This window comes from Oenanthe melanoleuca, chromosome 1 (assembly GCF_029582105.1).
Source record: "Oenanthe melanoleuca isolate GR-GAL-2019-014 chromosome 1, OMel1.0, whole genome shotgun sequence".
NCBI lineage: Eukaryota > Metazoa > Chordata > Aves > Passeriformes > Muscicapidae > Oenanthe > Oenanthe melanoleuca.
Genome location: NC_079333.1, coordinates 51,144,046 through 51,159,692, shown reverse-complemented (window position 1 = coordinate 51,159,692; position 15,647 = coordinate 51,144,046). Strand labels below are relative to the sequence as shown.

The 15,647-nt window shown below is 42.2% G+C and overlaps 1 protein-coding gene across 1 annotated transcript; it reads left to right on the top strand.

Annotated features, from left to right (window-relative positions):
- The first annotated feature begins 9,961 nt into the window (after positions 1-9,961).
- On the top strand, positions 9,962-15,609 carry ALG11 (ALG11 alpha-1,2-mannosyltransferase). Its single transcript, XM_056496649.1, has 4 exons — positions 9,962-10,049; positions 10,977-11,207; positions 11,926-12,857; positions 15,210-15,609. The coding sequence occupies exons 1-4, from the start codon at positions 10,012-10,014 to the stop codon at positions 15,479-15,481; spliced, it is 1,473 nt and encodes a 490-aa protein (XP_056352624.1). The 5' UTR covers positions 9,962-10,011; the 3' UTR covers positions 15,482-15,609.
- Positions 15,610-15,647: the final 38 nt, after the last annotated feature.

Sequence of the window (15,647 nt, the reverse complement as noted above, 5' to 3'; positions counted from 1 at the left end):
GTTGTGGTCATGCCCTGTTTAAGTCAGAGCAGCTAACAGGAACTAAGCCACAGGAATGACCCAACTGGTGAGCAAAAGCTGACCTTTGCTTCACTAACTCAAAACATGTACTACTTTTCATGTCTCTGTACATGCCAACAGACTAAAACATGTGCATGCTTTAGATGTATGACTCTAGTCTCTCAAACTACACTTAAACATGGAATGACATCAACTTTAACTTTTCCCTTTTCCCCTCCTTCAAAGAAAACAATATAGATATAGCTTAGGTGGAGCAAGAGGCTAAAGAAGACTCCACCTTTGTGAATGCGTAAGAAGCAGGACTTGAACACTCAGCTATACTGAGTGCTGCTTTGGGAAATTTAAAAAACAGTCTTGTATTTGTCATCATACTTTAGCCCTATACAGCCATCTGGCACTTTAATGTCTTTGTCACCAGCAGTATTATTCATATTTTTTGTATCACACATTTTGTGTATACACATTTTGTGCATTCTCAGATGGTGTATTTATCAACAGCAATCCAGTAACAATCTGCATTTCTATTGCTCTATAAATGACACTATCTTGTACTTGGCCATGAGAGTTACTGAATGCCACCAGATTTCAGATCTGGCTGCAAAAGTTCATTGGGCACAACCAGACTTGGGTGAATTGCACTGTTTGTGCATCTGTAACCATGATGCTTCTTACTGAGCACAAATGGACTTGCAGTGCCACACTGGCTCTGCACTTCTAATGCTTAGAGCTGAATTGACTATCACTCAGCTGTCCCAAGTCCCTGTGATACCTGAGATTCAGCTGGACCAAAAGTGGGGTTGTTTTGTGCCAAATCCTCCTCCTCTTAATGCAACAGAAAAGTTAGCCTTACTCTTAAGGCAACAATCCACCAGACAGACAACAGGAATCAGTTCAGTTATGTGCACTTCATGTCAGTGCAAAGAGGGGTGTATTGGTATTAATTTATCACTCTAGAAATCCAGTCTGCCTTTGAATGTTAGTAATTTTCCTACTTTCCTCTTCAGACATAATTTTAAACCAGCAAAATACAATCACAGAATCATCAGCAAAATGCAATGAGGTATACAAACAATGATACGAGGCTAAATCACAAGTCATGTCATATGTGACAGTATTTTGAGTTATTCTTAATTTGTCTTCAGGGTGCAGACAGCTAAAAAATTTAAATTCCTTCCCCCTTTCCCAATTTTAGCAGAGTGAGATTGTATTTGGTTTTAACACATTCAATGCAACTGCAGGAAATAGAGCATTGAGTTAAAAAAAAAAAAAAAAGCGAGGCAGGGAGGGAGTAAAGTACTGCAAAACTCATAGTAATGTCACAAACAACAGTGCTGGCAACTCACCAGGTATCAAATAATTGTTTAAACATTGCTCGAGAGTGAACCTGGGAAACATCCAGCCCTGGTGTGAAACAACCATTTCTCCTCTGTCAGGGCCCTCTTTAAGCCAGAAGTGAAGTAGTTAGTGAAAGTATTCACTTTTTCTTCAAACAAATCCCTCTGCTTGCTCCACATTCATTTTTCAGTCATACTAAGCAACTCAAGCCTCCCATTTTCCCCACGGATCAATCAATTGCCCCTGAAAGTTCAGTGGAAGCTCAGTCATATTCCTGGTACAGAACTACCTCCTTTATTCTCCTAACTGATATACTTCTTACTGAACACAAAGGAAAAAGCCATAGCTCATTTTTACTGAAGAAGCAACAAAACTCTCTCTTACCTACATTTACACCTACTTTTGAGCCACAAAATCAAAAACAACTCTTTGGCCACAGTCATAAGAAAACTTGCAGCAACCAGATACACAAGTGTTTCTATAGCATACATGGTGTAGATTTCTTTTAAAAGATGAGGAAGCACAATTGTTATTTCTTACATTATAAGGAAAAAAGGAAACTACAGAAATCTGAAATAAAAGGAAACAAATTCCTACCTGCTATGATTAAAATTGCTTAAGAGTTGATGACCCAATTTCAAATCAAATCAGCTCAGACTTTGGCTTCAGTTTTTCAGGAAGCAGACTCAATCTTCTCCAAATATTTATAAAAGGTTTGTTTGCTCGAAACCAGCAAAACTCAACCAAGTTCCTTGCTTGTAACAGGGCCCCAAAACATGTACTGATTTTTTCATTCCACAGCTTTTTGTATGATGAAAAATTGTGTGGACTTGGTACTTTGTCTGCTATTAAAAGTGCTGGTTTCAGTATAATAATTTCTGTTATCTGTTTATACTGCAGAAATTTATTTTAAAGGAACCACGAGGCTGATCGTATTATCACACAAAAAGACACACCTTTTGGGTCAAGGTTTAAGTGCAAAGAACAATTGCAATCTGCATGAATTAATTTGAGTCAGGATTTCCACTACTGCTTATGCACCAAGCAGTTTAAGAAGGCTGGCAGAACTTGTCAGGCAGTGCCACAACAAACCCAGTATTTTACTTCTGTGTTTCCAACTTAATTTGCTTGATTTGTTGTTGCTCAAAGCTGGTTTTGTTGCACATAGTTTCTGCAAAAGTTTTTTAGAATTCCATGCAGAGAAAAGGGATCTGCATTTTCCCCATTTTAACTGCAATATTTAGACTACAACTTGAGAATGAGTAACAGAAAGGGCTATTACTTGTGAACTAGTATTTGCTAACCACATTTAGAAAAAAGAAATAATTAGTGTTACTTCTTAAAATTTGTAAATTTCTCAGTATTTGTTGTAGCATTTAAGAAATATCCCCTACACTTACTTTGATTATATGAAGTGAAACATCTCTGAATTGTGATCTAAGTAAATAAGAGAACTGATTTTTTAAATTATTATTTTTTTACCAAAGTAAGCAGCCATTCACCCTGTAGCAGACAAACTATGATAAGGCACCTGGGACTATGTAAACAGCATAAAGGACATCATATTTGTAAAGTATATCCAAAAAGAAAAATAAAAACAAAAGCAATCAAAAATGCAAACCAACAACACTCCCCCATCCCACCCCCCTCCAAAATTCATAACCCTGATTTAAGCTGATTTCAAGTTCTATGGCCAGTAAACTGCTCAGCCTCTGAATTCAAGAAAAAAAAAGGCAAAACAGTATCTTGTGTTTGCATTACAGGTGCCACATCTAAAATACAAACACTGCCTTTGTTAGGGTAGATATGCAAAGGCAAGACCAAATTTAGTTTCTCTTAAAAATGATTTCTGTCTATCTGACTGGCAGGAACCACCTACATACACACACAGAGGAGTTTCCAGAAACTCCTAAATCCCTAAGCAAGCCTGAAAGCTGCACTCCTCACCACAGCACCTGGGCTCCTCCAACATAGTGCCTGGAGCAAAGTCCTGTCTGCTTTCTTGGTGTTCCAGGCAAAACTCTGTCTGGGAAGAAGAGTTTCCACTTTTAGTTTGGTTCTTTCAATTCTTTTTTCCCTGCTCTCCGTGTGAACTGGTTGCAGTGACCGGGTAGATAAAGGCAGGTGGTGTTAGAGCCCTCTCTGGGGTGTCACTTGCAGAGAGCACAATCTCTCAGGTGAGCCTGTGTCTCAGGGCTCAGGTACAGCCCCAGCAGGCTGGCATGAGGGCCCTTCTCACCTGCCTTGCACCTCTTGCCCTTTTGGACTGTGCCACGTGCTGCCAAGGCACAGCACCGCTCACACGCATTGACTGAAGGGACACGAGGGGCAGCCTCCCCAAACACAGGGCTGACCTCAGGAACATTTTTCTTCATAATTTAGAGAGGGAAGATGTGCCAGCTCTCTGGCTGACCTCCTCTGCCACAGCAGGCAAGAAGCGAGGAGGGGAACCTTTGCTGAGAACATGAAGTAGAGGCTTTTCTGCTTCCAGTTGCCAAGAGTTCAAAATTGGAACATATGTGAGCTGCTGTTTAGCTAACTTACAAAAGTCCTGTCAATTATTTGCTATCCAGGGCTAAGAACTATACAATAGTGCCCTGTCCAGGTCTAATATCTAACATAAATTTACAGTAAACTCTAAGCAAGAGCCAAAGGCAGAGATGCCAGTTTCTATCAGTGGAAGAAACATACTTCAAATGACCATGAAAGTCAAGAAGAACTTGCCTGGATAGAGACATACTGATTCATTGCAGAGACTTACAGAATCTAAGAAGAGAAATAAAAACTAAAAATGAAAATAATTTTGATGTCATTGTTTCTTTTATTTTATGTTCATTTTTTTCTGCTGGAACACCTAATAATAATTCCTTATTAAATAACATAACACTGGCAGCCTACACTAATTCAGTAAGAATTCAGGTACAAATGCCAGAACTAAAGCAGCAGTCAGGGATGAAAGTGTGAACACAGGAAACTCCTGCTAATTTTATGCAATCTCTTCCATACAAGCAGTTGTTTTGAAAAAACATCTAAGGGAAATTGCAATACAGAGTAAACCTCTTTCTGTTTACAAGTATTTTATCTGAAATGTTCAACACCTGGATTGAAATACAGGTAAAATCCTGTTTTCAAGTGCAGACATGTTGTCTCAGGCTGTTTCCTGTGACATACACACTGGCTCATCACGACTCAAACTCACTGTAAAAACAGTATTCATTTATTACATGAAGATACAGAGGAAACTGGAGACATCTGACTCCTAAAGAAAGAGTTCCTGGGAGCCTGAAGCTGTGTGAAAAGGAAAACACAAAAAAAGCTTTCTAACTCTAAAACTGAGTTTATTGAGCTCTCAGCAATACTCTCATTTCCAGAGGTCACATCAGCCTGTTCTCTAGGCAAAGAATGTTTCTTCCAAGGACACATTTAGCCAAAACCAATGCATTCCACAGCTCAGCATAAAAGAAGGTACCAACCCTGGGAGTTGCTGAGCAACCATCTGAGATTTATTAACTGCCCTCAATTCCTGGAAAGCATAGATGTTAGCCATGGAAATTCAGGCTTGATTCGTTTACCATTCCCTCCTGGTACCTCTGCTTATTGAAAGAAAGGGTAGTGCAGCAGGGAACTACTTTTAAGCAGTCCTGGTTTGCCCCCTGAAAGACAATCTTTGATTGAATCTACTTCATGGGAAACTCACCAACCTTTCAAGCTTTCTTCATCCTTGGAATAGAAATAAGTCAGAGGAGGTGATGAGGCATAGTATCCACAACTCTCATGCCTGGACTAGCCAAGCAGTCTCCTCCAGTTCCCTTCTGTCCTGCTCTGCAGGCAGTTTCTGGCTCCTTTCTCTTTCCTAATCAGTGCCAAGGAGCCAGACATGAGCACAGAATGCAAATCCTGCTTCATCCTGGCTCCACGTGAAACAATTTGGATTTTCATCTGAATAGCACTCTTCCTTGCTTCCTAAAACAGGCAGAAACACATGTGGCAAAATGCACATTGAACGAGTCAGTGCAGTGAACAAGTTATGTGAACTCTTTAAAGTTTGACAAGGAAAGCACCTCACTCAGTAAAAAAAAAATACAGTGAAATTTTACAGCTCCCTGTGGATCCATAGTTGATCTGAGCAGGTGTTAAGGTAAGATTGTGAAAGAGGTGGGTCTTCATGATCCCCTTCATATTCGAATTAGGTGCAGATGGCCACAGATATATTATTATCTGTCTGCAGAAAAGAGAATTAAAAGCAAAAAGGGCTCGGGTCTGCTCACTGTGAGGGTCACAGACCCTCAAAAATGGTCCCTAGCTCCTCAAGTATCCCAAACTTCCACTGGAAAAAGCTGGGACTGTTGTCATTAGGGGTACATCATTTGCCATCTCATTTCTGCCAGTGCTCTGAGTTGCTTGGAAACGTTTCCTTCAACCACCCTAAAAAATGCAGATGTTTAGAATCCATGGGAGTTTAAAACACTGTCACCATCTTATTTTCCTTCACGGTCCTTACCCAACTGGGACAATTTGTGTGAAAATAATCTCCTGTTTATCAAAAGATATGGGTTCAACCTAGATAAATTGCTTGGTGATACAAATAAACGTGCCCTATGGGCTCTCCTGCAAATATAATTTGTAGATCCAAGCTGCTTAATTCTACATTGCTTCTGCCAAAAAAAAAAACAAAAAAAACAGAGCAGCATTTGCTCACAGATACATGACTTATTACCTAGAACATGTAAATCAGAATTAAAGATGACAGTGAAAAATAAATTACTAGAATTGCTTATATTTAGCATCTTCATTACTACAAGATATCAGTGAAAATAACCCCATAGTGTTTTTCCCTAGGTATGTCAATGCCACAATTTCTTACACATGCTTCAGCTTTGCTTCACAAATATTTAGCATAGAACTGGTGCAACTTTATTTCTGCTCCTGTTACTATGCAATGAAGAGAAAATGTACTGTAATGTTCAACAGCCTATCACAAGGCACATACAAAAGTGAAAAAACTTACTCTGTATATGAATGATCTGAGATTCCATCTACTAAAAACAGTCCCAGGCATTTTCGTAGCTCAGACAGCAGCACTGAACAAGAGACTTGGTGCTATACAGTGAATATTTCTGAAAGAAGTAACTGACTGCACAAGAAAGTATAACAGACCACATGACTGTCATATGAATATCCTTACACAATATTAATCCAGTTTATTTCTATTATTACTTGCCAGCAGTTTTATCTTACTTACTCATAAATGGAGTACTCAACAAGAATGAGAGATACAAAAATATACTTTAAAACTGTCTCAAATGCCTTGCAGGCTTGGGGAGAACACACAGTGAGTGGATGCTGCTATTTATTCTAAATACTCTTCACTTTAAAAACTCAACTCGCATGGGCTTTCTTTAGGGAGTTTAATAAGGAAAGCAATTAAAACAGGACAAAAAAAGCCTACAAGGGCAACAAAAGATTAAAAACTTGGTACATCTCTGGGAAGGTGGACACAAAACTGACGTCATAACAAGGGTAGTTTACTTTCCTTGGCATGCCAGCCTTGTGGAATTTCTACAGACAAGGTTTTGAATAGCATTCTCACTGCTGGAGTGGGAACACCACAGAGAGCTCATCACTGCTCCTGTTAAAGTTTTTGTCAGTACCCTAAATGCTTGCATGCCATATCCTCTGCTACATTTGAATGTGACTCAATTAATTAGTCTGCGTTGGACATTCACACATTAAAGGTAAGTTTTGCAGTCTGCAACTCTGTCAGCAACACAGGTTTCATACTGCTCACATCAGCAGCTGAAAACTCTGTGATTAATGAAAAGCTAACAGAATAACTTTGAAAGTATTTGTACATCTGTTTTTAATTACCATTAGAGGGACTAAGAAAAAAATAAAACAACTAAGATGATTAAGAGTGTGGGAAAATTTTTCTGTGAGGAAAGACTGAGGGAACTGGGATTGCTCAAGCCTTGACAAGGCCTTCAGTGTGTGAAGAGAGGGTGAAAAGAGCAGCTATGCACTTTTCACTGGGGTCCAGTGACAGGACCAGAGGTGATGGGCACAAACTGAAACATGGAAAGCTCCCTCTGAACATCAGGAGACACTTCTTCACTGTGAGGGTGACCAAGCACCAGCACAGGTCACACAGGGAGGTTGGAGATATCCTTGGAGGTATTCAAAACTCATCTGGACTCAGTCCTGGACAATCTGCTCTAGGTACTCACTTTGGGCAGGGGGCTAGAGAAGATGGCCTCCAGAGCCACAGAAGCGTAGAAAGGTTTGGGTTGGAAGGGACATTAAAGATCATTCAGTTCCAAACCCTCTAATGTGGTCAAGGATGCTACCCACCAGATCAGGTTGCTCAGGGCCCCATCCAACCTGGCCTTGAACACTTTCAGGGCTTCTCTCAAAGAGCTCCTCTACTCTGTACTCATGTCTGGGATTGCCCCAATCCAGGTCCAGCCTCTAGACATTAAGCCATAAAACACAACTCTCTGGCTGCATCCATCCAACCAATTCCTCCCCATCTCAGACATTCTGTGATTCTGTGAACTGTAAATTATTAGAGCTGAGAAAACTACTTAACACTCCCACCATCACGCAGAATTCTCCCTAAACTAGCAAGTGAAACTCAAAAGCCATGTATGTAGTGTCTCCTTCATTAATAAGTCCTCTTGCTTCCAGCAGCTCTTCACCATTATTACTTAAGTCTCATCTTAATTAAGCTGTGACCTGGGGTCCTTTAGCTTCTTAAAGACTTGGTGTAAGATTCAGACCTTCCAAGGGAGTGACCATGGGCTCCCTTTCCAAGTCAGTGGGGAGAAACATAAATTTCATAATCTAAAATAGTTTGGACTTCCTGTTCCCTAGAACAGCCTCTTCCTCTGAACTCTGAACTCAGACAATAATCTTCCAATTGAAAAAAGAAAGGTGCTTTGAGTTCAGATATGTAAATCCAGCAGAGATATTCTGTAAACATCCCACATGCTTTTAAGGCAACTGATCTGTCAGGGAAGAGAAAAAAGATTAAGGGAGAGAAACCAATACCTGTTGCATCCTTTTTATGAGACCTGTTGATTCAGAAATGAAATGTTAGGCCATGCTTGCTGGACCTCCCACAGACCTCTTCCAATTTACATTCTTACATAGAGACATCCTGGTAAAACCTACAGTCGTGGTACTTAGGACAAGACTTAGGTACTTAGGACAATATTTCAAAATATTGAAAAAAAAAAATCAGTAAAATAATCAATAAATTTCTGAGTGTCCACATTTTCAGTTTCATTCTCTCAGGGTTTTCCATTTTCCAAATGGAAAACTCAATCCAGGCAGGTCAGAACCAAGTAACTATTGTTTAAGCTGGACTTTTGTCACTCCCACTAAAACAGAGCCTTTGTCTCTCTGCTTCTGGTTATAGCTTTAATTTGTGGCCACATAAATTAATGATTCATCATTTTCCAACCTGCACTCTTCTCATGCAAAAGACACAGAATGACTTTCATAAACGTCCCTATCACCTACAAAATGCAGAGGTGGCTAGAACATGAATTAGATCATGCTGATCTCAAAGAGGCTGAAGGATCACAGGTTCTGGAAAGGTCTTGTTTAAAGAAATAAGGTTTGAAACTCCCTCAAATTTTAGACAGCCTCAACTCTGCAGGAGACCGAAGAATGAGTTATCTGGATCAAACTTCCCACGAAAAGCATTTTATTATTTTAAAATGGAGAATGTGGTGGGGGGAAAAGAGGCATGTAGCAATGTGACAGGAGATTAGAAATATTTCAGATTGTTCTGTTGAAGTCTCTCCTGATTTAGAGAATCTCAATGCTTCCCAGGACTCTGGAGATCAGGGTGAGTTCTTTATGTTGTTCCAAGCATGACATTTTAAGAACATGAAGTCTTGACGTGGGCTGACACATGGTTAGCAGTATTTTGAAAAAACAGCACCATTCAGTCTTACTGCTACACCGATCCTCTGGTCTGTGCCTGTAGTCTCCAATCAAGGCAAAGCAGTGCAAGAAGTATGTTAGACAGATATAACACCCAGATGGTGTTCATGGGTTCCTTTTGGAGACGACGCCAGGCGCAGCCTGTGTTGGGCACCCTGCCCTCGGCCTCACAACATTGACCTGCACACAGTCGCTGGCAGCTCCCTCTGGATGAGGATTCACGGACAAGCAGGAGCTTACGGCTGCAAGGGCTGCAGGACACGGACTCACGTCGGACACCCTCTCCTGGCACTTACACAGGCTGGACTTTGGGCAGTGTGGGATGCAGAACAAACCCCGAGTGCCCGGGAGGCCTCCGCCTGCCCACAGCGCCCTCCCCTCCATCCTGCCCAAGGAATCCGGGGACATCCATTGCCGATGCAATCCAAGGAGCAGCACAGCAGCGTTATGTGCGACTACACTGCGCCAGGGATGTGCTGCTGTCCACTCCCTCCGGCATCGCAGCAACACACTGCACTCACGGGAGCAGGTCCTGCGTTTGCTACCTGGGGCGAGGGCGAGGAGACAGGGAAGCGGGGAAGGAGCTGAAGAGGAGGCGGAGGCGGCGGCTCCGGGCTGGCAGCGGCCCTGAGGGGCGGGAGCCGGTCCCGCCCCGCCGCCCGGGAACCTCCCTTTCCGCCGGGAGGGGACGCGGCGCTGCCCAAGATGGTGGCGGGCGGGCTGTGTCTGTGTGGGCTCCTCAGGTACCGGGCGGAGGGGGCGGCGCGTCCCGGCGGCGGCAGGGCAGGGCAGGGCAGGGCAGGGCAGGCAGGGCAGTACGGGCGGGAGGCGGCCCCGGCCCGGCCGCTCCTCCATGCTCCGGGGTGGCCGCTCCGGCTCCGCGCTGTGCCGCGGGCTCCGGTGGGTTAATGCGCTTTTCCGCCGCTCCCGGCCCGCAATGAAGGCGCTTCCTTATGTCAGTCGGGTGGCGTGGGTCGCTCCCTTGGTAAGCGGAGCTGCGGACTGAACGCTGTTTGTGCCGAGGCTTAGCGGCGCAGCGGGGGGAGCCGGGCGCTGTGAGGCTGCTGGGCCGGGAAAGCTCCCGCTGCAGGGTTCGGGCTGCAGAGCGGAGCGAACACCCCTGGCAGTGCCTCGGAGACCGGAGGAGACGGCTCTGTGCACGGGGATTCTGCTGGGGACAGCTGGCACAGCTGTTCCTGCCGTCGGGGAGTGGGATGTGCAGGTTGGAATAGGAGCTGCCTGGCCCCGGTAACCCGGCACCAAAGCGGTTCACAGTAGAGCGAGCCAAACAGGAGATTGGGCTGAAAAAAAACCTCCTTAATATTATCCACTGGGAAGTCACTCTGATGGTTGTGTATTGCCAGCTTGCTAAGGGCATACAACTTGTACAAAGCACGTGGAGATAGATAACACATATAGGGCATGAATAAACCATAATAAATGATTGCAAGGTAACAGCAGGGGGAATGGAGATCTTTGGATAAACAGTGCAGAGTACCGATTTCATTTCTGTAACTGTCATTCATACACACAGATGATTTCTGAGATTAGAAGAACTAAAGAAGTTGTCAAACTCCCTGTAGCTCTACTTTTAAATCCTCCTCGCTCAATGCCATATGCAGTAATTCTTTAAAGCAATTACATATTTTAAAATTTCTGGCTTGTTTCAGATTGCTGTGCTCATTGTTACTCCCTGCATTATTTCTAAGTGGAATTTTGTGCATCTGCTTGGTGGTGCTGCTGTGGGGAGTACGGCTCTGGATACAAAGGAAGAAACAGTTGAGCTCAGCAGGAAGAGATGGGAAGCGGCCACTGCTGGTGGCCTTTTTTCACCCGTATTGCAATGCAGGAGGTGGAGGGGAGAGAGTCTTGTGGTGTGCCATAAGAACACTACAGAAAAAGTAAGCTTTTGTGTTTATCAAACATTGTATTTCATTCTCAGCTTCTGCTGCTGTTCTTAATGCACTTGCTGCCATTTTGCATATTTAAGTCAGTGTCATTAATCTATTGGTCTTACATTTTATTTTACATCTGAGTTTCATGTGGTTGCATTCTACTTCATCCCTTTAGATTCTGATATTTCCTGTTGTGACACCTCTCACTTTTTTCCTTTCCTTGAGAAAACCTCTCCTTCCTCCTCAATTTTCCACTAGTATAGAGTTTTGTATACTCATAACTCCTCAGTAGATAACTGATCATCTTTATGATTATTATCATAAAGATAATTATTATCATCTTTTGCCTCTTGGTGCAGGAGGCAAAACAAATTAATACCTAGGCACATCCATTGATTTGCCATCATTTGCATTTTGCCCATGCTGTGCACCAGACAGATATCTCCTAATATAGAGCAAGGTGTTCTGAAGTGTGTAGAATAATACTGAGCTTATTTTATGTTTTACTCAAAATATTCCCCAAGTTCTGAGGCATATGTTTTTCTGCAGATTAGAAAAAACCTGTCGAAGTATAAGGAAAAGTATAATTTAGTTAAAATAATTTCTGGGCCAGACATTTGTTCTCGCATTCTTCTTGAGTACTTTTAAGTAGATTATATTTTAGTTTCTTGCTGAAAAATATGAAGAGAAGAACATATTAAATTCCTTTTCTTTATTCTTACAGGTACAGAAATGTAACATGTGTTGTTTACACCGGTGATAGAGATGCCACTGGAGAAGAAATAGTAGAAGGTGCTTTCAGAAGATTCAATATTAAGTTAATCCATCCTGTGAAGTTTGTATTTCTAGAAAAACGCTTTCTTGTGGAAGCTTCTCTTTATCCTCACTTCACTTTGCTGGGACAAAGTTTAGGATCAGTGTTTCTTGGCTGGGAAGCTCTTCTCAAGTGCGTTCCTGACATTTATATTGACTCAATGGGTTATGCCTTCACAATTCCCCTCTTCAAGTACCTGGGAGGTTGTCGGGTTGGATGCTACGTCCATTATCCCACCATCAGCACCGATATGCTCTCTGTCGTGAGGAATCAGGATACCAGGTTTAACAATGCTGCCTTCATTACAAGCAGTCCTCTCTTCAGCAAATTTAAGCTTGTCTACTACTACTTCTTCGCTTTCATGTATGGGTTGGTTGGTTCCTGCAGTGATGTGGTTATGGTGAATTCTTCTTGGACACTGAATCACATCCTTTCCCTCTGGAGAACTGGGGCTTGCACCAGTGTTGTGTATCCACCATGCGATGTTCAGACTTTCCTGGATATTCCCCTGGAAGTGGAAAAGAGCACCAGTGAATATTCCATTGTTTCTATTGGCCAGTTCAGGCCTGAAAAAGATCATCCTTTGCAAATCAGAGCCTTTGCTAAATTGCTGAAAGAGAAGAGAGTGGGACAGCAGCCATCACTGAAGCTGGTCTTAATCGGCGGCTGTCGTAACCAGCAGGATGAAGAGCGTGTGAATAACCTGAAACGTCTGTGTGAAGAGCTGGGTGTTAGTGATGATGTGATATTCAGGATTAACATTCCCTTTGAGGAGCTGAAGAGACGCCTGGCCGAGGCCACCATCGGCCTGCACACCATGTGGAATGAGCACTTTGGGATCGGTCAGTACAGTTTCCTGAGTGTTCAGCTGCTTGTCCCTAGGTGTCTAAGAGACATAGACAAACAAACCTGCGTGCCAAGCAGGTGTCCAGCTCCTGTTCTTGTTGGAGGCAGTAGCTGCTGTAAAGCCTACAGGACCAGTGCAGATGATGCACCACTAGGTGCTACTGTAGTGCAAGCTGAAGGGCTGTAGCCACAGGCTGTTAATTCTGTGCATCCTGTGGTCACCTGAACACAGAGCTAGTCTGTGTGCTGCCCAGGATGTCCTGCTGACCTCCAGCTATCGCCCTCCAAGGTCATGGGTTGATTTACCAAAATATGAGTACTGGTCTAGTACCGATACTCAACTGTGACGGACAAAAGACTCTCTAACAATTTAAAGTTAGAAAGTGTATGTTTATCCAGCACTGTGAGGTAATCCTTTAATATGCACTGCAAAATCACAGATGATCACGGAGTCTGTTTATTGACAAAGGATTCAAACAAATACATATTCATAATAACAGCCCCTCCCATCTCCTGCTTCCTATGGTAATTAGCTGGAGTAGCTATTAAGCATGAGTGATTGACTTCTTAAATTAAGTCTGGGGCCGTTTTCGTGGGGAGGGGTCTTATAAGGAGGAAGTAAGGCGAGTCTTCCTCACCCTAAACTGTTGACCTTTTCTATCAATGGCAATACAAATGATTTCTGGGGATAGTCCAGTTTTTCAAAGAATGGGTTTCTGGTTGCATTGTCTGTGTTCCTTTGGATCTGCTCACTAGTTTCTTCTTTTCCCATTGTAAACACAGCTGAGCAAACAGAAATGACAGACAATCAATTATTTAAGTTTCAGATAACTACTCCCTTCTAACTTCTAACTTTTAATTATTTTCAGCAAGGTAACAAAAATTCTAACTTTCTAAGATTAGTGTTTCAGGGTCACCCTATTGTCTTTGGGTTAGGTTTGCCAACATTACAGAGCTTCAAGAGGCTGCAGGTGCTTCTGTTTGAGCACCTTAAATTGTGCCCTGGTGGCTCCATTGACTGCAAGGGGAGCTTAGAGACAGTTCACGTGTAGACATCCATGTTAGAGATTTTGGTTGTGTCTCACCTGCCACTTGAAATATCCAGTGTTCATCGTGGGGCTCCAGCTGCTGTTTCAAGGGTGTGAGTCTCACACAGATCCTGTCTGGTACAAACAAGCCCTGTGTAGATGCCACCAGGTGGCTTTGGTCATCTCATTGCATTAAGCATCTCTGCTGAGGTGAATGTATGAAGCCCATAAATTGGTGGATGTAGCATGGAGCAGACTGCCACAGAGGAGCTGGGACCCAGAATTAAGGTATGGGGCTCAGTTTATTTGGATTAGACATTGAAAGGGAATGCCAGATTGCCCATCTTGTTATAAATCTACAGCAATCAGGTAAGTAAGTAGCCAAGCAGATGGATGCCATACTCTGTATATGGTGACTAAACTGCAGTTAATATCTTCAGACTTCATTAGAAAACAGGTTCAGTAAGTATCAGGAGTAGTAGTTTGTGGTCTGTAGGAGCTTGGTATAAAAAATTGACACTGAAGTGCCTGTCAGAAGCAGCAGCAAAATACTGGAAATTATGGGTTTTTTTCCTCCCACATAACAGTTTAGTTAAATTTTTTTAGACAGTGATATAATCACACTGTGATTAGGAGTTGGAGCAGGATTAAACCTTCATCTCACATGCTTTTTATTCGTAAAAAAACATACTCAAAAACTTTGGAGCATGTTTGAGCTGAGGGAATTTATAACTATCAAATCAGAACTGAGAATTATCAGCATTTCTGAGGTCTGCTTTGGAACCATGGAGGAGAATTGAAATTGCTATGTACATTAGATGTTGTTCCTATCCTGCAGCTTTTGGCTGAGGAAAGCTTACTGATTCCCTTTTCATTAAAATTTCTTCCATTAAAAGTACAGATGTAGAGATAAAATTTTTACTAGTGTCTTGTTGGATTGCTAGAAGCTGTAAGATTTGTTCATCTGCAAAATACTGAACTTCTGAATATTTTCTGATTCAAATGTGCGTAGTCAACTTTTGTCTTAGTAACTTTCCAAACGTTTAAAACCAGGTACATTACAAGACCCACAAATTAACCAGTTGTATATGATATCTTGTTTCAACTCCATGTGCTTAAGAGAAACTGTCATTTCAGTCCTTAGAGCTGAAAAATTTAAATTTGTGTTTCTTATTGGACCATTTTCACTGTATTCTTCCAGCTAAATTGGAGTGGCAGTCTGTAGTGAATTTTGCTGTTGGTTTAACTTTCCAGTATTTTACAGAAGGTCAAAGCACATGATGTGCAGACTCACATCAGCATTTTTTGTATCTCTTGCAGGAGTAGTTGAGTGTATGGCAGCTGGCACAGTTATCCTGGCTCACAACTCTGGCGGCCCCAAACTAGACATCGTGGTACCTCATGAAGGATGTGTTACAGGCTTCCTAGCAGAAGATGAGGACAGTTATGCTGAGACAATGGCTTGTATCTTTTCTTTGTCTCCTGAGAAAAGACTGCAGATCAGAGAAAACGCTCGTCGCTCTGTGCACAGGTTTTCTGACCAGCATTTTGAAGATACATTCCTGTTATCTGTGGAGCCGTTATTTAAATAAGTGTATTTAAGTAACAATGAACATGAGTAAAATGAACTTTTTATATTTGACTGTGTGGCTCATGTAAATATATCTAAGCTATGTTCCCTTGGTTCCATTCAATAAAAAGGTTGTTTTTCTTTCTGTCAGGCTGTCTGCTTTATGTAGACATTTTTCTTCCTAGGAA

Bases quoted from the DNA above. Each gene is read 5' to 3' on its own strand.
- ALG11 (XM_056496649.1), top strand. From the start codon at position 10,012: ATGGTGGCGGGCGGGCTGTGTCTGTGTGGGCTCCTCAG. The intron at 11,208-11,925 runs GTAAGCTTTTGT...TTATTCTTACAG, and splicing joins ATAAGAACACTACAGAAAAA to GTACAGAAATGTAACATGTG. The intron at 12,858-15,209 runs GTCAGTACAGTT...TATCTCTTGCAG, and splicing joins GAATGAGCACTTTGGGATCG to GAGTAGTTGAGTGTATGGCA.